The 21,944-nt window shown below is 55.4% G+C and overlaps 1 protein-coding gene across 1 annotated transcript; it reads right to left on the reverse strand.

Annotated features, from left to right (window-relative positions):
• Positions 1–7,724: 7,724 nt before the first annotated feature.
• WNT4 (Wnt family member 4) lies at positions 7,725–20,692 on the reverse strand. The gene is made up of 5 exons (XM_042831285.1): positions 20,579–20,692; positions 12,353–12,588; positions 10,593–10,724; positions 10,142–10,284; positions 7,725–9,828 (listed from the first exon to the last, which is right to left on the reverse strand). The coding sequence occupies exons 1-5, from the start codon at positions 20,653–20,655 to the stop codon at positions 9,361–9,363; spliced, it is 1,056 nt and encodes a 351-aa protein (XP_042687219.1). The 5' UTR covers positions 20,656–20,692; the 3' UTR covers positions 7,725–9,360.
• Between the last annotated feature and the right edge of the window lie 1,252 nt (positions 20,693–21,944).

Below are 21,944 nucleotides of genomic sequence, written 5' to 3' on the forward strand. Positions count from 1 at the left end.
TGAACTCTGCCAGCTGTTTGCCCTCAAAATCACAACACATTTCAGGAGAGACAGGCAGCTCTGCAGCATCACGAGCTACAGACAGGAGCAGGAGCTGTTGGGCGACTCTGAAAACCCTGCTGGGGACTGTCAGCAAGCCCAGGAACATCCGTGGCTCTAGGTAGAACAGAGTGAACCTCGGGACGACGTGGTGACTCACTGCCCCACATCCCAGCAGCGCCTAAGCCTGGCAGCAGGGACCAACGCCGAGGCGAGGGGGCTCGGCAGCGTTCCCCCCTGGTTGTTATTTCAGCTGCTGGAGCCTCAGCCGTGCCTGCACAGGGCCGACAAACGGCCCGCAGGTGCTGTTTGCAAGTGCCTTCTCCACTCCGTCTCACTCACCCCCGAAGCGCTGCTCCGTGGGGGCCGCAGCGAGGGACTCCCTGGCTGCCCAGCCCCTTCCCTCCCGATCCCTAGGGATGAGTGGGGAATACTCGAGCTCTTGTTGCCTGACTCCGTCCTGACCCGGGCTGCTAACAGAGGCTGCCTTTCTGCTGGCTGCGGAGCCGGAGGCAGCGCGAGCGGCCTGGCCACCAAACTCCAGGCCTCCGGGGCTGCCTCTTAACCTGGAGGAGCAGCGGGTTATTTGTGTTGCTCTTGGCAGGGATGCCCCGGCCCTCTAAAACACAGCAGTGAATGTGCACGGAGGTGTGGGGCGCAGGCCAGCACGCGCTGTTTGTGTTGGACCCGCCACGCGGGGAATTAGTTCAACTCGGCTGCTAATTGCTTCTGAAGTGCGGGGCTCTGTTGGATGGATGCGAACATGCGACGGGGACAGCGAGCACGGCCTGGGGAGGGGCTGTCCCTGCTCTGCTTTGCTCAGACCTCCTGAGACCCTGCTGCTCTCTAACACTCCTGCTGGTGTCAGCCCCACTGAACCTGCAGGGAGTGGAGGTTTCTCAGCCCCGATCCAGCACTGCAGGAGCACTGGGATGGACATGCAATGCTGTGCCATCTCCCTTGGACTAGAGAGGGGGATCTGGCAGGGAAGAAGCAGGAAAGCAGCACCAGGAAGTTGATGGCAGCCCTGCGTCACCCTGAATGGTGTTTGTCTCTTGTCCTAGCAGCCCTCCATGCTCTCCAGGCCACTTCTCCTATGAAGCTCCTGCTGGGATGCTCCCTCCGTTGCCTGTCCCGTCTCCCTGCCCCATCCTCAGGCTCTCATGCCTGCCTGTAAACCCCCGTGCTCTGACTTGGATGAGGGGTTGTGAAGGATGAGGGGTGGAAGAGGAGGATTTCTGCCCTGCAGAAGGGTTTCTGCTTGCACAAACAAGGGCAGACCTGCCTCTGTGCCAGTCACCTCACTGTACCCTGTCCTGCTGAAGCTTCGGGCGTGGGGTAATGACACAAAGGGCCCTGATTTCTGTCCTCTGTGAGTCCAGCTGCGCACAGACAGGAGAGGAAAGGCCTTGGAATCACCCCCTCCATGCGTTATGTTGGGCGTTTCGGAGACCTTCAGCCGTGGGTGCATTCTGTAGGATGGTGTTTCCTTTTGCTATCCAGCCACAACATTGTTCTGTGTCATCGCCCTTCATGGAGGATAGATAGACAGCAGTATCAGCTCTCCATCCATAGGGTGGAAGGAAGAAGTTGAAAGATGTCCTTTCCCAGAGCTGAACAGGACTTGGAAGAACTGCTATATGTGGTTGTGGCTTTGGAATGTGTCTGGGAAGGGCATCAGCCACCCCAGCATCTTTCCTCGACGATGGCATCCACCTCAGGGATGTGCAGGGAGAGGCCAAGGACAGAAAGCCCTGGGCAGGTAGAAGTCCCTGTGGGGACATTCAGAGCTTGGTTTTCACCCTGTTGACTTGCTTTGAGCCCCTGTGGACTAAAGCAGGCTGTGTCTCCATCTCCTTTGTCCTCTCCCACCCCTCGCTGCCTCCCTCCTTCCCCCTTGCTCTTGGTTAAAAATTGTCATTTAAAGCCCAAACTCCCATTGTCCAAACTGGGATTAAGCACCATCTGTGCAAACTTTTGAGGCCATTTCTGTGACTGGGAGGAAACGGATGACTCAGAGAGAGACATTGCGACACAAGATCAGTGGTGACCCAGGGTTAAGTGGGTGGATCACAGCAGCCCTGCTAGCTCAGCCTGCTGAGGCACATGGCAAGGGAGCCAGCAGTTGCTTTCGGAGGGCTGTAGGGTACCCCTGACAGCCAGATGCTTCTAAATTGCATCAGGTGCTGAGCTTTGGTCCACCTGGTCGCACTGGTGGGGCATTCAGTAGGACTCAGTGTTGGTGCAGCAGGATGATGTTTGGTGTTGATCACCTCATAGCACGCCTGGAAGGCTGCTGGCAGCTCTGGACTCATGCAGAGAGTGTGCAAAGTGGCTGATGGCCTTGCAAAACCCTTGACTTAGCAAACAGACCCTCCTTCAGCTCCAATGTCATGAAGGAAGAAATGTGGGGAAAGAGCAGCAATTTAGGGGCTCCCCGCTGAGGGGATCAGCTGTTTTGAAGGACTGTGATTGCAGGAGGTGGATCTGGATCCTACATAGGGCATACAGCCATGCCCAAGGGGTGGAGCAGGGATCCTCTGAGTGATGGATGTGAAGATGGTGAGTGAATTGTTTATGGCTTTTTTTGGAGAGAAGGAATTCCTAGCTTGCGTCTTTTTCCCCGTGCACCATGAAGAGTTGCTTCTGGTTCACCAGGACACCACTGATGTGCAAGAGGTAATGCTGGAGCAGCTGACTGTGAGTGCAAGGCAGGGCTGGACAGAGGTGTGGAAAGAGTGCCAGGAAAGCTCACTTGGGATCAAGTTGCTCAGCTCCTGCTCTCGGTGCTGTCCCTTGCATTTGGATGGAGAAGTGGCATGATGGGTGTCAGCTCCGTGCTCTGCTGGGGCCGTGTCTGCAGCTGAACCCAGGATGCTGTGCACATGCAGAAGGCCAGTCCTGCGAGGTGATAGCTGGGGCAGGAAGTGTTAGAGAAATAAGTAGCCCTCAATGAGAAGCTGTGATTAAGACAGCTTTACGCCCTGAATCCAACCTGAACAGTTACAATAACCCCAGAGGTTGGTGAAATTATTAGGCAGAGCTTAAGTAAAATGATATGAAGACAATGCTAAGGCAGGTGAGATTTTGCTTGGCTTAATGCACAAAGCCCAGAAGAAAAGGAAAGGAAAGAATTTCCCCTGTGAAAATCTCAGCTGGTTCCATTTCCAGTGACAGTCAAAGAGTTAAAGTGATATGTTGGGAGTTATGAGTGTTTATCTAAAAGAAAAGTGGCAGGTGAAAGGGATAAAATAACACAGTTCTTAAAGCAATGCAATATGTTCGAATTATCCGAGGATCAGAGCTGGAATTTGGAAGGTAATATTGGATAGAAGGAAATGGGAGATGGAGACAGAAATAGGATGGGGAAAAACAGCTCGAGGTGGCTTCCCCATTGGTTGCTGCAAAGGAAAAACAAAGAGGTTGGCATTGAGAGGACCACTGTGAATTTGTTTATTGGAGGGGATTTTTATTGCACTTTCAGAATTAAGCTCAGGGCCTCTGCTATGTCAGGGTGCAGAGCAGACCCTCCTGAGCTGAGTTTGGCTGGGAAAACATCTGCACTGTGTTCCTTATGTGAGAACACGGCTGGAAATGGCTGCCGGGCTGGGATGACCTGTGAAACCACCTCCACTGACCGGTGCTGAGATCCTTCCCTTTGCTTTCACAACCTCTGTTCTTTGGGCATCAGGTCCTCACCAGGAGCCCAGCTTTTCCTGGGCTGTTTTCTCAGCTCTGGTTGGTCTTTTGCTCACGCTGGCTGAGAAACTTGGCGAGGGTTTGGGTTGATGCCTTCAGTCTGGCCAAGGACCCAGGGTTGTGTACAAACCTCTGTGTGCTTTGCAGGTACAACAGTGTGCACCAACCTTTTTTAACTGAGGAAAAGGTTCGAGAGCAGAGCATCACTGACGCATTGCCTTCCCAAATCTGCAGGCAGCCCAGATGAGGGCTCCGAGGTGCACCACCATCATCCCAGCTTTTTTATCACTGTGACTTTTCCTGGCTGCGGCAGGTGCAAAATGGAGATGGCCAAGTGACTTTATTGAGGAAAAAAAAGACACAAAGAACTGATTTATTTTGCATCTGATTCAGCTCTGAGGCCCTCCCAGATGTTCTGGGTTTCTTGGTGGAAATAAAACGGCTGCAGATTTTCTAGCTGGCTACAGAAAGCGGAGTGCTGCCACCAGGCCAAGTCCCAGGTGAGATGTCTGCATGGCTTCCACTGCTGCTGTTTCACTGTGACTGCTCTACCTTTCCCTGTATTCACCTCAAAGCTCATTTTTCTGGAGGAGGTCCCGTTTATCTCATCCCAGTCCTCTTGAGCACATGCATCTTCCTGTTGTGTGGTGGCTGTCTGTTTTCTTCCTACTTTTCTCCCGTTGGCTCCTCGTTCATGCTGTTTTTCATCCTTCACTCCCCATGCAAAACACAGTGCCCTCGCCCCAGTGCTGCTCTGAAGATGTTTTTTATTTCTGTGTTCTTTGGGCATCTTGTTTTATAGCCAAATTTTGAGTTTGAGGACATCTATAATCCTGCCACACTTATTTTTCAGCACATCTTCCTTCTCACACAGTAGCTCAGCATGCAACTTTTTGCAGTACAGCAGAGTTCCTGGAATGTCTTTTCCAGAAGCAGCCTTAAAAATCCTTTATAAATTTTGTATTTCTTGGATTCAAGAGACATTCACTGATAAACTTCCATGCACCAACTTTCTGCCTGTCAGAATAGCTGAGGTTTTGAGGCTGGGAGCTGCTCGTGTTGTCAGGTGCCCCATCTTTTGGTTTTCTTTGGTGGAAACCATTGATGAGAGGGAAGTTGTGGTTGCTCTTTGGTTGTGTTTCATTCCTTCCTGGGTCGTGGCACTTTTCCTTGACACGTAGTGAGAGCAGATTGCACTTCTCTTGTTTCTTGACCAGCGAGGCGGTGCTTGGACTTATTAGTAGGTGGCCACCCTGGTTCTGGTGCCTGGTCCATACTCCAGTAGTCATAGGTGAATAGAAGTTCTCTAACTGGTTGTCTGCTCACTTTGCAACCTTGCTTTGTTTGGAAAGGGCTGGAGGCAGTGGTCAGACCCTCCACGGTGTCTGGCTGCCACGCAGCTCTTAGAGCCTGGGTCATCTGAAGAGACAGGACACTGCATCTTCCAACCCCTTCCTTACTCGCCCCTGCTGGAATGGTTCTCACTTGTCTTGTAAAGACTCAGGTGTCTTGAGACTGAAACTGTGGGATGTTCTTGGAACGGAGAGCAGCTGGGCTCTCCAGCCCTTCCTCTCTGTTTGGAGCCAGCCGTGACCATTCAGGTGTGCTGTGTCCCACTTCAGCCCCCAGCTGGGTTGCCTGTTTCTCACTTTCACACAAAGCAAATTCCCCAGGAGACATCAGAAGGAAAGGGGATTGCCCTACAGCAGCCCGGACAGAGCCATGAGAACAAAGGGACTGAGAAGATCATCAACTGCCAACCTCAAGTGTTAATGGTCAGACCTGGGAAGGATTTTCTTGCCAAGTCAGACAGGTGAGGACCTGGTAGGAGGGCTCTCTGCTGTGTGATCCGTTGGGATGTCCCCAGGGCCTGGTGCTGGATGCCAGAGGGATGTGGTGCTCGACTCCAGCCTCTTCCTCCTGCTCAGTCTCCATGGGGTGTTACAATCCAGCCTAAGGCAGGTTGCACAATTTATTTTCCTGTACTTAAGGCAGGATTTTGGCAGGCAGGGGCGGGAGGCCTCTCCGAGGAGCGCTGGCCGGGCTCCCTCCTGCTGCCGTGGGATCTCGCTGCTGTCGAAGCTCCACTCCACTGGGCATCCTGCAGTGCTGTGCTGCACATCTGAGCAGTGCTCTCCCTGGTGTGAGTGCTTCTCTGTTGGACCAAAACTATCCTTTATGATGGATAGCTGCAAGGAGGTCTCATTCTCTTCTGTCTGCTCGTGCAGGGAGAAAAGCATCTTTACTCTCTGGCCCTACCCTCTTGTGTCCTCTGTCACCCTCCATCGCCTCCCTTCCCTACAGCTGATGTTTGTGTCAATGCACTGCTTTGCAAGGAGGGCAGCAAAGTGGCTGAGTGTGCTGGGGAGGGAGGATGAGATTGCTGGGAGGGAGGGGAGCGTTCACAGCCAGCAAAGGGCATTGAGGTGATGTGGCAGCTGGATGAGAGGTAGGAGCTCTGCCTGCAAGCTTGGCCACGTCCTGTTCAGCCTGGAGTACAAAGAGGTGGCAAATGTGAAGCCCAGGAAGGAGGGAGCAGCTGAGACTGAATGCATGTTGGCATGCACAGAGGAAGGGTTTTTCAGGAGAAGACGGAAGGAGCAGAGATGGTGGTGAAGTTGGTGAGGAATGAGAAAAATCATGGCGTTACCCATGAAGCAGGGCGGGGAGGACTTGCAGGGGACATTCTGTTTTCGCCATGATGATCTTGAGCTGGCACTGGAACATCAGGAAGGTTTATGCATTGGGGTGGGGATGTTGGCCCATGAGTCCTCAGAGGAGAGAATGAGCTCAGCAGGGAGACGGTGGCAGAGGGCTGTGCCAAGCCTGCGGGGCTGGCATGGGGAAGAGCATAGGGATGGGCTCCTGGCTGAAATACAGCAGGCAAGTGACACTGGTGGCATGGGACAGGAGGCAGCACGTGGAGTCTTAGAGGGATGTTCAGGGCTGTGCCGTCTCCTCCCCCCTCCATCCCAGTGCATTCACCAGGAGTTCCCCATGTCGGCTGGACTCGCTGGTCTTGGAGGTCTTCTCCAACCTCAGTGATTCTGTGGTTGTGTGTGGAGGAGAGAGATGGCACAGCCTTGTGAGGGGCTCCATCTAAAGGAGCTGGAAGCTCTCTGTGCCTTGTTTCAGTGTGGGATGAAGCACGCCTCTGTCGCACTGCTGTGCTGGGAGTTGTGGGGGAGGGGAGATGGCCCTGGGGAGGGGATGGGATTCAGTGCCCCCTATGCAGTGCTTGGAGCACCCTGTGTGCAGCTCTCCTTTGAGCTGAGGGCTCCTGAGAAGACCAACGCAGCCCAGAGGAGCCTGACTGCTAGGAAAAGAAAACCCCGTGGCTAATTCAGCACAAACTCGTTATTTAATAGACAAAGTCAATATGAAAAAAGGCATTTCCCTTCCCTCCCCGAAATTTACAGTTATGAGAAGAGCCAGAGAGCTGCAGAGCCAGGCTATCTCTGGGTGACATTTACAGGGCTCAGCTTTCATCGCAGCTTGAAAAAAAAAATCCCATATGTGCAGCGATTATCTACACACTGATCTGGATTGTCTTGTTCAGCTTTGGCCCTCATCCTAGATGGACAAGGAGCAGAACACTTGGCTAGTGGCCTGAGGTCTGTGGCCTCCTCTGCATGAGCTGGGAAGAGGAGGAGCAGTCCAAGGTACTTGAGAACTCGCAGCCTTGGGACCTGAGGAGATGGAGTGGGGCTCAGATCCCTGCTGGGGGCTCAGCGCTGCGCCCTTGGCCAAGGTGGGAGGGGCAGCCGTTGCTCAGTGCTGCTCTGAGCTCAAGGTGGAAGTGGCTCACAACCCACGGCAGCTCTGGATTGGGGTCACCACCCCTGGTGCCCTTTGCTGAAGGTTTTGGGAGCTGGGGGACATCAGGTCCCTTAGTGCTGGCCTTGTCCCGTGGTGTGGGGGAAGCCAGCAGGGCCCTGCTCCAGGCACGCGGCTTGGCCCCAGAGCCACAGCCACTGCTGCATCAAGTCAGTTGTCAGAAGCCTTCCAGCCGGACGCTGTCTGGAGACCTTCCAGCGACCACAGGCTCTCCCCCAGCCCATCACTGCCACAGCACAGACGGGATTTAATGGATGTCTGCGTGTTCCCCTAACCTTTCCCCTCTCTAGATGAAGCGGGGAATAAAAATAAGCCCGCAGGTTTGTGAGGACCCCCAGCCCAGACGGCGATGGCCACAACTCTGGGCTCCTCTGGACCGTGGGCCATCTCCAGGTGTGGAGCTCCCACTCACACAGTACTGCCCAGTGAAAGCAGTGCCACCCACACCAGCTCCTCGCAGATGTTCCTCTTGGCTTGAGGTGCCATTTTGGGGTTTTTCTTTGCTCCCTTCTGCCTCTCGACTCTCATACAACCGTGTGAGGGAAGAGAAAAACTGGTTCAATTTCCACCTCCCCTCGCAGTGCCCCACTGCTTATTAGTTCTCCAAATATTTCATCCTGCAGCCCAGCAGCAAGGGCTCTATGCTAACCCGATCCCAGGCAGAGGGGAAGTGGGAGCGGGTAGGACAGCACGTTATCCTCATGGCACTGCTGCAGACCAGGCTGTGTGGAGCAGGACGGCGCATCCTCCCACCCCAGCAATTTCTTCCATTTATACTTCTGCTCTCCTCACTAGTGGCTGGGATGGAGATGGGCTGTGTATCATCTTGTCCCCAGGAGCCCTCACTGGGTGTGCAGGGTGGCCCCTGGAGAGTTCACGTGAAGGAGGAGGAGGAGGGCTGGCTGTGGGATGCTGGTGAGCAAGGTCACGGAGAGGAGGAAAAGGAATCCCCTGGGATTTCCTTCCATCTCCAGCTTGTCCTTAGATTGCAGGTTCTCTGCTGCACCCTCTTTGCAGTCTCTGGCAAGATGCTGAGGTTGGGAGGTAAAGGGCTTTGCAAGGGGACAGGGAGCAAAGTGGGAACATCGTGTCCCTTGACAGCCCAGGCAGCTGCTGAGGAGCTTCTGTAAATCACAGCGGCTGCCAGAGCTGCTCTAACAGCTCTCCAGAGCCCAGGAGGCCTCAGAGCATCCCTGAGGCTCTGTACACGCACGCTCCGTACACTGACAGCCCTGGATGGGCTCTCACTGCATTGTGATTAACACTGTGCCATCCCATCCCCATCTCCCTGTCCTCTGCAGCGCTCACAGCTGCATGTCCTGGCTGTGCTCCAGCCGCGCTCTGGGATGCTGAAAGCACTCCTGCAACAAATACAAACGATTGTGACAGAAGATACCCGGCCCCTAATGCTACTCAGCCTCAGGTTTAACCATCTCCCATTTGCAATGCTCCAGAGTCAGCGTAGAGCATCCGCTGCATCCACGAGGTCAGGCACATCCCTGCTCTGGCTTCAGCAATAAATAAGCAAACCGACCAAAATAAAAGATAACAACGACCGCTTTTTTTGAGGGGGGGGAGGGTTGGTTTTTTTTCCTTTTTTAAACTTTAAATATATATATTTTTTTGCTCCTTTCTTTTAAAATCTGTTTTCCTCCAGGGCTCTGTCTCTGTATAGAGCTGTGCTCTCCCTGCAGCGTCTGGGTCACTTCCTCAGTCCTGGCCACAGGGCAAGAGAGAAGCAGGATCAGTTAGAGAGGGGAAGGGATGGCTGCTCCCCTCCGTGCATCACCGGCACGTGTGGATTTCCACCACCCGATGGCAGGGTTTGCACTTGACAGAGCAGCACCAGTGGAATTTGCAGCTGCACCTTTCCACCACCTCCACTTCGTCCGTATGGAAGCCCCGACCGCAGCACATGAGCTCGCAGCCATCGATGGCCTTGGAGGTCTTGTTGCACTGCCGGCCGCTGGTGCCCAGCACCCCATTCTTGAGGTCGTGGTCACAGAAGTCAGGACTGGAGTCCAGGTAGACGAGATCCTCGTCCGTGTGCGGTTTGAACTGGGAGTTTTTCGGCACCAGCACTTTGGTGGAGCCGATCTCGCTCTGCTCGACCTCGGTGGCACCGTCGAATTTCTCCTTCAGCACGTTGCCCACTTTGCGGAAGGGAGGCATGGCTTTCCAGCACGTCTTGAACTCGCACGAGCCCGACACGCCGTGACACTTGCACTCCACCCGCATGTTGTTCAGGATCGCCTGAAGGAGCACAGTGGAGAAACGAGATGGGGGTGGTGAGCGTGGGACAGGGTGTGACACGGAGTCACAGCACCCTACAGCACCCTGAGTTGGAAGGGACCCACACGGATCCCTGAGCCCAGCCCCTGGCTGCACACAACATTGCCCGCTCCCAAACCCTGGCAGCTCAGTGCTCCCAGTTTGGGCCATCCCCACTGCCCCAGGGAGCTGTGCCGTGCCTGCTGCCCACTGGGGCGCAGCCTTTCCCTAACCCCCCCGACCCTCCACTGACACAGCAATGACTGCAGACCCCATGCAGATCCCCATCTGTTACCTTCCGCCCCGCCTCGTTGTTGTGGAGGTTCATCAGTGCTCTGTTGGAAGATGCCCCTTTGCTCCTCTCCCGGACATCGACAAAAGACTGAGAGAAGGCCACACCGTAGGCGATGTTATCGGAGCAGCCGGACCACTGGAAGCCTGAGGCACAGTGCAAGGATGGGACAGATGAAGTTCATCCTCCTCAGCCCTGCCCTTGCTAAAACACTGCTCATCAGCCCTGTTTGTCTTTCTCCCCGTGCTGGGGAAGCTGAACAAGGATGGCCATGGGGTGGGGGAACAACGTACCCCCTGAGCTACACTCCCAGCTATCCTTTCTGAAGCGCTTGCGTGGACTATCAGTAGGCTTTTAAAAATGTTTTTTGTACATTTTTTTGCCCTTTCTCTAAAGGGTGGCCCTGGAGGATGGGCATCTCTGTGCACTCTGTATCCCTGCTTTGCACGCTCACCCTGTGGGCTGCCGCCTTGCACCGTGCGGTCGCATCCACACTTGTCCAGCTCGCCGCTGCTGCATGCTCGGGTCACGGCGAAGGCCACCCCTGCAGAAGAGATGGCGTAGACAAACGCTGCCTCCCTCGTCCCTGCAACAACAGTGGAAAAGATGGCAAGAAGCCCAAGGGGGTTTTGTGCACCCAGGTGGGCTGCTCCACCTGCCCACCCCCACGTACGGGGTGCCCCATGCTCACCCCTCCCCGGCATGATCCAAGTATCCCAAGATGTATTTGCTCAGTGCCAAGCCCAGACCAGGCTCAGCAGACACCACGCACTGCTTGCAATAGTGACAGAGCTGGCAGCACACGGATGTGATGGGCAAGGTCATAACGCAGCAGCAGGAGGGATGCAAAGGCTGCATTGCAATGTGGGGAGAGCTCTCCTTGTGCTTGCAGGGCACTTTTGCTGTAAAATCCCTCCCGCATCCAAAAATGTTCTATTTCCTCAACCAAACTGGGGATCACCCCCTGTAGCTGCAGATCCACGTTATCACCACGCAGCACCCCGTTGCTCCCTGCGCCTCCAAAACCAGAAAACTCTTCCCAAAGCGCTCTGCAGAGCCCCCAGGCGCAGCAGAACATTCCTGTGCCCACCTGCACGGTGCACAAAGAGCCCATTTGACAAGGGGGAGAAATCTGGACACAAACACGCGGGCGGCTCGGCCAGGGACCGCGGCCGTCAGCTCTTGCAAAACCCAAATCCCCACCGTCCTCTGAGGTCGAGGGTGGCTGAGGACACGGCCCCTCCGGCTCCAAGCAAGCAGGGCTGGCATTTGGGGTATGCTAGGGCTGTTTCAAGGTAGGGGGTGGCTCGCCGGTCGGGCAGAGGGCAGCTACTTTGGTGGTCGCAGCCCAAGCTTCGGTGGCCAAGCAGCAGTGGCTGGGGAGGGCCAGCCAGCACAGGGCCTGAACCGCCTCCAAGTTAATCGAGGTTAATAGTAGGATCGTGTTGGTCGGTTTTGCGCTGTGGCTGACTAAAAAGAGGCGACTTTTAGTTTCTGGTATTTCTGGTATTTCCAGTCCTGAACCTTCACAAGAAGAGATCTTCACCCCTGTGTCGAGGGGAGGAAAGTCAAACAGGGAGCTGGGGGCAGCCACAGCCTGTGTTCTGCGGGATGGGAAGGGGTGAGAGTGGCACCCCAGGGGAGGGAAGGCTGCTCCCTGGGGATGGAAGGGACCTTCCTCTCCAGCTCTGCACCCTGGCATGGTTCGGACCTCCGGGATGCCTGCACCCAGCCTGGGCTGTGGAGCCTGGCCATAAATCTTCGCTGCTCTTCGGAGGGTCCGGGTGTGCTGTGTTTTACTCTCACTGGGCGGCAGAGGGCTGTCCTCACATGAGAGCTGCTCTGCTTGGCAGCAGTCACCGCTTCGGAGCTGCTCAGTACATCCAGCACCTATGGATGCGGGGTGAGGAGCTGGGGAGTTCATCCTGGAGAAGGGAAGGTTCCAGGGAAAGCTCCAGTACTCAAGAGCAGCTTATGGAAAGGAGAGAGTGCTTTTTTACATGGGCAGATAGCGATAGGACAAGGAGGAATGGTTTTGAACTAAAAGAGGGTAGGTTCATATTTGACATTGGGAGAAATTCTTGCCCCTTCCCCGGATGTGCTCAACACCAGGCTGGATGGGGCCCTGGGCAACCTGGTCTGGTGTGGGGCAACCAGCCCACGGCAGGGCTTGAGGCTGGATGATGCTTAAGGTCCCTTCCAACCCAAGCTCACCTTGTGTTACCACCTTGCCAAAGACAGGCAGGGTGTCCAGCGTGGAGCAGTTCCAGCGGCGGTTGCGGAATTGGTACTGGCACTCCTCGATGGCCAGCTGGGCCCCGCGCCGCACCGAGTCCATCACCTCCAGGTTCCGCTTGCACATCTGCACCTGGCGCTGGATCAAGCCCTTCAGCTTCTCGCAGGTCTCCTCCTCAGAGATGCTTCCCACTGAAGACAGCTTTGCCAGGTACCTGCCGTGAGAGCCGGCACAGCTGGTTAGGAGGTAAGGGGAGCACAGACCCACGTTCATCAGGGACGCAGCGAGGAGACCCAGCCTATCATCCCCTGCGTAGCTGAGAACCACTGCACACCTGGGTTGCCTGCAACATGTGCCTCCACAGGTTGCATTTTTGCATGGCAGAGAGCAAGCCCAAGGAAAACAGGCAGCCCTCTGCAGCCTCATCCCCTGTCTCTCTGGGAGACCATCTGCCGGCTCCCCTTTGCCTCTGTTGCCTGCATGGAGGATATTTTCGGTGTTGTCTGAATGTGCCCGGTCAGGTCTCCTGAGTACCGGCACATCCAAGCGCTACTAGGAAAAGCCAGAGGTCTCTGAAGTCAGCCAAAACAAGCAGGACAGCCACTCAGCTGCCAGCTCCAGCTGCCACACAGCTCCCGCACTCATCGCTGACAAACATCGCCCTCCAAACCACTTCCATCACCAAACCTGCTTTTAGCATGCCAGCCCGGCCCCCAGGAGCTGCCAGCTTTCTGTCACTGGGGTTTCAAGCAGGGCTTGGAGCGGGGAGGGACAAAACCTTGTGTGCTGGGTGCCAGGTGTGTGCTGACGTGGCAGGTTGTGGCAGTGCACAATGACCACCTCCCCATCTCTGCAGAGCGTGCAGAGAGCTGCCCCTTCTAGGGCCAGGCTCATGGCATCGCCTCGACCGTGCTGAGTGATGAGAGCACCAGGCGAAGGCTTTTCGGAAGCCTCATTCCTCGACTCTGCCTTTCCCAGCCCTACAGAACTTGTGGGTTTTTTGTTTGCTTTTTTTTTTCCTCCTCCTCCGAGTTACGACATCCTGTGAAGGATTTTGTCTTTGAAGCACTGCTTGCCTCTGAGAAGTGACCATTCAAAAGTGGCTCCTGCTTCCTGCCCATTCCCATGTGTCCCAGGGGTCAGATCTGCTGACTTCAGCCACAAGATCCAGTTGTCACAGCCTCTTCCTCCCATTAGCCGTGCCAGCCTGCCCCAGGAGGAGAGAGCAGGATTTTCTCTTCCGTGCATCAGCAGAATTATTCACCAGCTTGGTTTCGTGCTTATAGAGATGGTGAGAAAGCTGGGTTGGCTTGCAGTGTCCGTGGGGAGTCTGCATGGCTGGCTGTCAGAAGCATCCAGCTTTCCTCATGCGTGGAGGTCACTTGATGCAATGCTGCTCGGACAGTGGGAAGTGGCAGGCAGCTGTGGTTTGAGAGCCAAGCTCTTTTCTAGCCCTTATACCAGCTAAGCATCTTTGTCCAAGGCCTTCAGCTCCTCCAAGGGCTCAGCTTGCTTGCAGAGGACCAGCTGCAAGGACCAAGAGGATGGCAGCAAACCTCCCTTGGGATCATTGAGAACACTGGAAACTGGGCCCACAGCAGCCCTGCTCCCTCCCATCCAGCTATCATTTCAGTTGGTGCACAGGAAAGCTGATGCACACCAAAGCAATTAGAGTTATCCTAAGGCACTACAGGTCAACTTGGAGCCTGGAAAACAAGAAAACTGCCTCCAGTTCTGAGCCCTGACCGCAGGTGGAATGGCCACTTCAGCTCTGCTTTGGAGGGAGGCACCATCTCATTTTCTCATGAATTTCCCAGCTCAGTGGGATTCTTCAGGCGATGAGGAGCCATAAATTCAAAGCACACATGAAGAGAAGTGTGACAGGAGCCTTTCAAGCCTTTCCAAGTAGATGCGCCTGATAAGACACCTCCCCAGAGAGTGCGTAATGGTATTTGGGATGATAAAACGAAGGACAACCATGCTTCAAAGATGGATACAGCTTTCCAAGAGCAGGTCTGGTAATTTGTTTTGCAGGGAAATAAGGTGAAGCTGTCCAGAACGATTTCTGGTCTCTCTCCCCCACCATTCCTTCCCAGAGATGCTCCCATTCTGCAGTGCAGAGTCCCTCAGCGCTGGGGAGCCCAAGCAAGGCACTGCAGCCAGCCCTCCAGGGTCACCATGGAAGCCCCATTCCAGCACTTTGCCTGGTTCTTAATAAGGACCCTGCCCCAAGCTTTGTTTTCCTAGGCTGAGGCGGTAGAAACCACAGAGAAAGCCTTTCTTCTAGATCAAGACTGGCAGAAGAGCAAACCAAACCAAAGATGCCCTCAGCGAGGTCTTGCTGTAGAGGGCAGCCCACCTTGATTTCCCTGCAGTGCGGAGCCCTGGATTGGGACTGGAGGCTCACAGGAAGCTTCAGAACAGTCCTGCTTGTGGAAAAAATAAACCCAAATAACGGCATATTTCCTTCCCTTTCCAAGACTGGGCAAAGAATGTTTCAAGGGGCGAGCTGCTGCCCAAGCCATTTGTTCAAGTCTTGTCTTCTTGCTTCATCATCACATTTGTATTTCTTTTCTCCTGCCTTCACATCCAGACAAGTCACTCACAGAACAAGCTCCCTTTTATTAAAAATCACTGACTTAACACAAAACCAACAGAAAGCCCTTCCTTTTTTTCCATCCGCAGCACGCAGATCAAGATTGAAGTCCCATAATTGGAGTATTTGCAGTTGATCCACTCTGCAAGGTGGCAAAGAGGGAAACCTCAAATCCCGGGAGATTTGGAAAGGTAAAAAAGCCCTACTTAAAAACAAAGAACGATGATAATTTTTGCCACAGGGGTTGGCAGGTGGAGCCAGAAAGAGTGGGGAGGGGATTCCCTGCCACGGGGAGGTGGGCAAATTGGAGTCACGGACTGATCCTCATTAGAGGTGGTTCAGGGAAGATGCACCAGATGTTTGAAATGTGGAAATTTCTCACGATGTATCAGTTTGGGAATACTGAAGGTGGTGTCAGCCAGGTGGTGTCACTGCAGTCTCCTATCAGAGATGCTGAGATGAGCTCAGAAGCTTCAATGTCTTCAGCAAACGCCCAAACTCATGGGGATACCTGCCTGGCTAAGGTCCCAAATGGGATGTTCCAGGCTAAGCAAAGGAAAAAAAAAAAAAAAAAAGAAGGGGAAAGTAAGCAAGCAAAGAGAACTCATTGGTCCGACACTGTGGGCATGGGGCTGCTGGAGAGCTGCAGCATGGGGAATAGCTGGTCCAGCTGACAGCCCTACAACACGACGCATCCCTCCCAGACTGGCCACTGCACTCTGGGATTAGATGTCCTTCCTCTCCTTTGCTTGTAAATGTAAACCACGACGCGCAGTGTCGTCATCTGAAGGCCTGTCTGTCTCTTCCCTGGCAGAGGAGCAGCTCTATGGCTCGGTTGTACATATCTCATCTCTGGATTAAGACCATGCTTCTCACGCCCTAATCCCCACCTCCAGCTGCTGGAGCAATGTCCCATGAGGAGGCAGAGTCCCGCTCCCCAAGCTGGGCCATGCAGCACAAAACGACCCCCAAATGCTCAAACTTTGCCCTCCCCAGTCCCCCTACCCCAACCTCAGACTTCGGATGCATAGAAAACATCCTTTCACACGTCCTTCTTCGCTCGAGTTCAGCAGCCAGGAACGGCTGCAAGAGGAGGCAAGTGAAGCCATGGGGCTGAGCGACGTGGGAATTCCCCTGGTGCAGCGCTCGGGGCTACACCTGGGTTGGAGAAATTCTGATGAGTTTTTCATTTCAATCGGAATTTGCAAACACACGGAGAGAGGAACCTTCTGTGGGACTGGTTTGATCTCACCCAACTTCCAACAGACCTCGGGCCGCTTTCCATTGGCCAAGAGGTTCAATTAATTCTTCCCCCCCCCCCCCCCCCCCCCCAACCACCCTGAGTAATTTTGTGAAAGCACAATACTGGCTCCAGTTCTGCTGAGCCAGGCAGATCCTGCACGGCACCTTCCCAGCTGCACACCGCAGCGGCTCTGTGCTGGAGGGATGCATTTGGGGTCACCTGCAGCAATAGGGGCTGAATCCCAGGGCTGGGGATGATCTGCTGCTGGCACCCAGAGCATCGCCTGTCCTCAGCCCAGCCTTGGGAAGCGCCATTTCTGTGGGTTTGCAACGTTTCCAAGCTTTGTTTTAAAAAAAAAAAAAAAAAAAAGGTGTTGCAAGAGCCTGCGGCGTTGCGTTTATAAGGGAATATGGAGGAACCTCCTGCAAACTGCCGACCTCTGGGGGTTGCTCAGCAATTTCCCATTTTAAGAAAGCCCAAACCCATGGCAGCGGTGCATCTTTCCATCTACGAGGATGAGTTAATTGGGAAGACAACAGCTCCCAGCAGTGCAATGCAAACATTTGTCACTGCAGTGCGAAAATCTCTTTCTGACTCATGGAGTCACCACCAACCGCTGCAAAAAGCAGAAATCTGCTTCTCGCCATTGCTTGTGTTTGGAGCTGAACGGATCCTGTCCTTGCATGACCTGCAATGTGAGTGAGATAGAAGCACCTGATGTCCACCCTTCCTTGGATAAACCTCTGCTACTCTGTATGAAGGTATATTTTTATTTAAGGCTTCATTGGGGAAAGGAAAATTCTGTCATCAGTGAGGAGGCAGGGAGTATCTGTCCCTCCTGCCCTGAGCTCAGAGACAAGCTGAACTGGATGGAAGTTCAGCATCAGGATTCGCAAAGGCCTTTCATCTGCAGGATGCAACCCTTAAAGCCCTCTGTTTTCATAGCTCAAATCACAGGCAGGGAAGCCCTAAGAGTGCAGCATCACCAGGGCGAGGAAAGGAGCTGAAAGCAAAGAAATTCTCCATTGGACCCAATCTGAGCAACTCTGCCAAAGTAGATGTGACCTGGGAGCCATCCTGGTGCTGTCTTTGCACCAAAAATAAGAATGCAGGGAGGGGAGCAGGGATCTGAGGGCACAGACGTGCCCTGGAGCTACCTGCACCTGCTGGATGGTGCTGCAGCCATGGGGCACCCGAGGGGAAATGCTGGACCGGTTCCTCGCCTGGTGGGAAATGGGAGAGTCACAACGACAATGCGAAGAATCCTGCATGAAATGGGACTGAAGCAGGGTGGGGGTGAAGTGAACTCCCTGCTGTCAAAGCTGGGGAGATTCATCTTAAAAATAGAGGCTGGCTTAAGATCAGAGGGATGCAAGCAGAGGACCCGGGTCTGCTGCTCCTGCATCTCTTACATTGCACAGTGACACAAAGTGGCACAGCATCAGAGCTGAGGTCTACCCGGGCTGCTCCCCAGCAGGACGAGCACTGAGTTGGGGTTTGTGGAGCACCTTGGCACACCCAAATAAATGGGAGCCCCAAAACCCCAAATCTTTTCATCCCTCCCTCCAACCCTCAGAAGTGGTTGCTGTTATCCAGGCTTGTTTGGACACTTAAAACGTCCTCAAGCTTTCCCAGAAAGCTCAGTTTTGCTTTTTTTCTAAAGGCTTTTGAAAGCCCAGCTGCACCCCTGGCCCTTTAAACCGAGCCTGAAGCACAGATGGAAGTTTTAAACCCCTGTAAATAAGGGGTAGACGGAGCTGCCGGTGGCACACCCTGCTCTGAGCCTCCTCCAAAGCCACTTTTAGATGTTTAACAGCAGGAAAAGGGAGAAAGGCTGCAGCAACTCCTAGAAAACACCACAAAAAGGGCCCTGCCCATTAAGGACCCCTGTGTCACTGATGCTTTTCAGACATGAGGATCGACTCGGGTTCAAGCAACCCAAAGAGCCACAGGCACAGCAGCAGGTCCAAGAGCTGAATGGAGGCTGTGAAACGAAAGGTGCTTTGGGAATAGCTGAGCTCCTTCCTGTGTATGAAGCACATCCCTGGACTCCTCCAGCAGGACCTTCCCATTATGCACATCACAGCCAGACAGACCTCAGAGCACCCACTGCTGCCCTTCATTTAACATCAAATTCTTTGCTGGCAGGAAAAGCTTTAAGGCTCCCTGAGCCCCGAAAGACAGGAGGAAAAACGAGCCTGCAGCTGTTATTAGAAGGAGAGAAAAGAGCATCACTTTGGTTTGGATGACAGAGAGGTTTTTCGGATAGGCAGAGAGCCAAACAGCAACTCCCCAAACACAGGCACTGAGAAAACACACCTGAGGTTCACTTCCCAGCCAGATAGAAGGATCTGGGTCTGCTTAATGGAAACATTTGGCAAAGCTGCTTCTATTGCAGAGCTCTCTGCAGCACGGTGATCCCTCCCGCCGCTTCCTTGCAGGGCACCGGGCCGCTGCAGGGAGCCTTCAGCTCAGGTGTTGCAAGCTGCGTCTCCAAAGCACTCAGGGAATGCGAGTCCCGACAGGTCAGGAGGAGCTTTAGAAAAAGTCTCGTCTTGTGAAAGGCACCCCGAGCTTAATCACCGATCCAGCAGGTTTCTGGAAAAGCAAACTTCCCCGCACGCTGCCATCCGCCTCCGCGCAGGGCTGCAGAGCCGAGCACCTGGGGGGGCGCCCAGCAGCCGTGCCCAGCGCCCTCCTGCCGGACCCCGCGCCGTGCGCACGGCTCCGTGAGACGGACGAAGCGCGCTCATTCCTCGAATATCTGATAACTCCTGGGTTCCTTCTAACTCCGTTTATTGCCTCTGGCAGCCTTTGTTTCTGATGTGAGGAGATAAACAATGGGAATTGTCTTAATCCTAAAAGGCGAAGGATAAGAAGTGCCGAGCGGGGGACGATCCTTTTATCAAGATACATTTGGAACATCAAAAAAAAGTTGACCCTTTCTTTCAAGCGCGCAGAAATGGGTCTGCTTTTCCTCCCCTGTTGGCAGGAATGAGCTCTCCGCTCTCCCGCCGCCGAATCCCCCGCGCCCACCCCGATGCTCGGTGAGCACGAACGGCCGCGCACAGCCCCATCTCCGCCGCGGCACCGCGCCTCGCTGGCCTCACTGCTGCCACTTAACCTCAGATCCCCCTTCGCCGGGCGCTTCCCCTCCCCGGCAGCGTTTCCCTGTCCGGACCCTGCGGGAAGGGCGCTCGCACCGCTCCCCGCGCACAGCTTCAAGCCCACCTCGGAAGCGGCTGCGATCCACCCACGCTGCGCCGGAGCCGCGCGGGGTGCAAGTCGCTCCATCTGGCGAACGAGGGGGAGGAGGGCTGAGCGCTTAACGCATCCCATGCGGACACCGACGGGCAGCGCTTTTCCCACCGGTGGGATGCGGGGAGAACAGCACCATCCCGGTGCTTCCCAGCCTGATTTTGGAGCATCCTCCAAACTCAGCGCACCTCCCGCAGCCTCCAGCCGACGGGAGCCCATCTCCGGATGCAGGAGTGCTCCTCGAGCTCCTGGGCTATGGTGGGAACCACCGGAGCGCGTTGTGCCTATGGACACCGTGCCTGCACCAGGGCGGGGGAGCAGGACATGACACAAACACGGGTCTCCTCTGCACACATCGGGAACGCACTGACTCTCAGTCTGCCGTCAACGCTGGGAGTGGGGAAAAGGCGTCTCCCCAAAGATGGGATGAACGGAGCGGACACATTGCCTTCATCTGCACTTTGATGAGAGGCGCTGCCATGCCCAATCCCTCCTGTCCCGAGGGTCTCCCCTAGAAGAAGCCCTTGGTGAACGGGCAGGAATTTTCCAGAACTGTTTCCTCCCCTGTTTACCTTCCACGTTAGTTCAGCATTTGCTCAGCGTGCTCCGGATGGCACCCGGCTCCTCCACACGGCGGTCCCCACGTCCCCGCAGGGTGATGGAGTGCTGGGTGTGAACTTTGCCTACTGCGGGTCCCCGGGGTCAGCATCCGAACGATCCCTGCTTGCCTGCCCGCTCCCTGCCAAGTCCTTCCCGGCCCCGTTGCCCCCACGGGGCGCCCGGCCAAGCCCCAGGCCCTGCTCTGACCCGCCGGCCCGACCTCACTTTCCCAGCGCTGCCCGAATCAGTAATTTAAGAACAAAAGGTGGACGGGGGCTTCGGCGCCCACCAAGTTATCCTATAACCAGGCTGGAGCAGCCGGGGAGAGCCGGCATCCCCGCACCCACCTGCACCACCCGTCCCCGCGGCTCCAGGACCGCGCACCGCGATCTCCGTCCCCCGCAACGGGGTGATGCTGCCCGACCCCGGCGGCACCTGCTCTGCAGCCCCCGCGGAGCAACAAGTGCCGGAGGCGGCGGGGGCACCCCTTCGCTCGTGGCTACTCACAGCCAGTTGCTGGCGTTGGCCGAGAAGGTGGCGAGGATGATGAGCAGCAAGGAGCGCAGGAAATACTCCGGGCTCATCCTGGAGCGCAGGCGGGGAATGGTGCGGTGCGGTGCGGTGCGGTGCCCCCCGCCCGGCCCGCGGCCCCCAGAGCAGCCGCCGCCGCAGGTGGGAGCCGGGCAGGCGGCGGCGGGCGCTGCCCGGTGGATGCGCCCGCGGCGGCCGCCCAGCCCGACTGTCAGCTCGGCCGGCCCATCCCGGGATGGAGCGGAGGGCCGGGGGCGGGCTGGGGGCGGAGGCAGTCCCGGGGGCGGCCCCACATCGCCGCTACTGGGGCGGATCCTGCCGCTGGGGACACCCCCAGGGCGGGACGGCAGCGGGGACGGCACCGGTGGCGCTCCCATCGCTGCGCTGTGCCCGAGGTGCTGCCCCTCCGCTGCTCCCGAGGCGCTTTGTGATGGCCTTTGGGGTTCCCCACCTCGGGTTTTCCTGGGGGTGAACGGCGGAGGAGTGGAGGGATTCCTACACGTTTCGTGCTGTCGGGATCGTTTCCGTGCGGCTCTGAGAACAGAGCTCGGGATGGAGCGTGGCGGTGCCTTGGTTTTCCGTCGTAGAATCGTAGAATGGTCTGAGTTGGAAGGGACCCTAAAGGCCATCAGGTCCAACCCCTGCACCGAGCAAGGACACCCACAGCTCTGTCAGTGCTCAGAGCCCCATTCCCTGACCTTGGGTGTCTGCAGGAGCAGAGAGTCTACTCTGTTCTCTACCACCTCTCTGAGCAACCTGCTGTTGATGGTAGACATTGCGGAGAAGGCATTTCCTCCTGTTCCATTGTAGGGAATTTTCCAGATTCAGTTTTTTGGAGGATTCAGGAGAAAAAGGCAGCTTCTGGGTGTTCTGGGAGAGGGTCATGGGTTAGGATTTCCATTGCCAGGCATGTGGAGGATGACACCTGACCACAAACCAAGGACTGAATCCACAGCTCAGGTTATCTAGAAAGGCTGAATGTTGGGGACCTCAGTAGCTCCAGCAGCCTGGTTCCCCATCCCTGCATCCCCATCCCTGAGGCCATGGGGTGCAGTGGCGATGCCCCTCTGCTCCCCATCCCCATGTCTCCATCTTTCCTCCCCAGCCCACATGGACACAAACAACTCGATGTAAGGCCAGGAGCAACACGAGATGACACGAGACGGCTGCCTGGCATGAAACCTAAGATCCCAAGCACACCAAATCTCCTCCTGTCAATGTTATTAGTTAGGTCCATTACTAAAACCTCTTGCTCCCATCTCTAAAATCTTGCCAAGCTGGTTTGGAGCTATTCAAAATTCCCTTTGTCTTTTCAACTCCATTTTCCTGCTCGCAGCAAGGC

Source organism: Centrocercus urophasianus, unplaced genomic scaffold, assembly GCF_019232065.1.
Source record: "Centrocercus urophasianus isolate 14NV4802_14NV808 unplaced genomic scaffold, USGS_Curo_1.0 seq_36, whole genome shotgun sequence".
In the NCBI taxonomy this organism is placed as follows: domain Eukaryota; kingdom Metazoa; phylum Chordata; class Aves; order Galliformes; family Phasianidae; genus Centrocercus; species Centrocercus urophasianus.

Bases quoted from the DNA above. Each gene is read 5' to 3' on its own strand.
- WNT4 (XM_042831285.1), bottom strand. From the start codon at position 20,655: ATGAGCCCGGAGTATTTCCTGCGCTCCTTGCTGCTCATCATCCTCGCC. The intron at 12,589-20,578 runs GTGAGTAGCCAC...CTCTCACGGCAG, and splicing joins GCCAACGCCAGCAACTGGCT to GTACCTGGCAAAGCTGTCTT. The intron at 9,829-10,141 runs GTAACAGATGGG...GTGCTCCTTCAG, and splicing joins ACAACGAGGCGGGGCGGAAG to GCGATCCTGAACAACATGCG.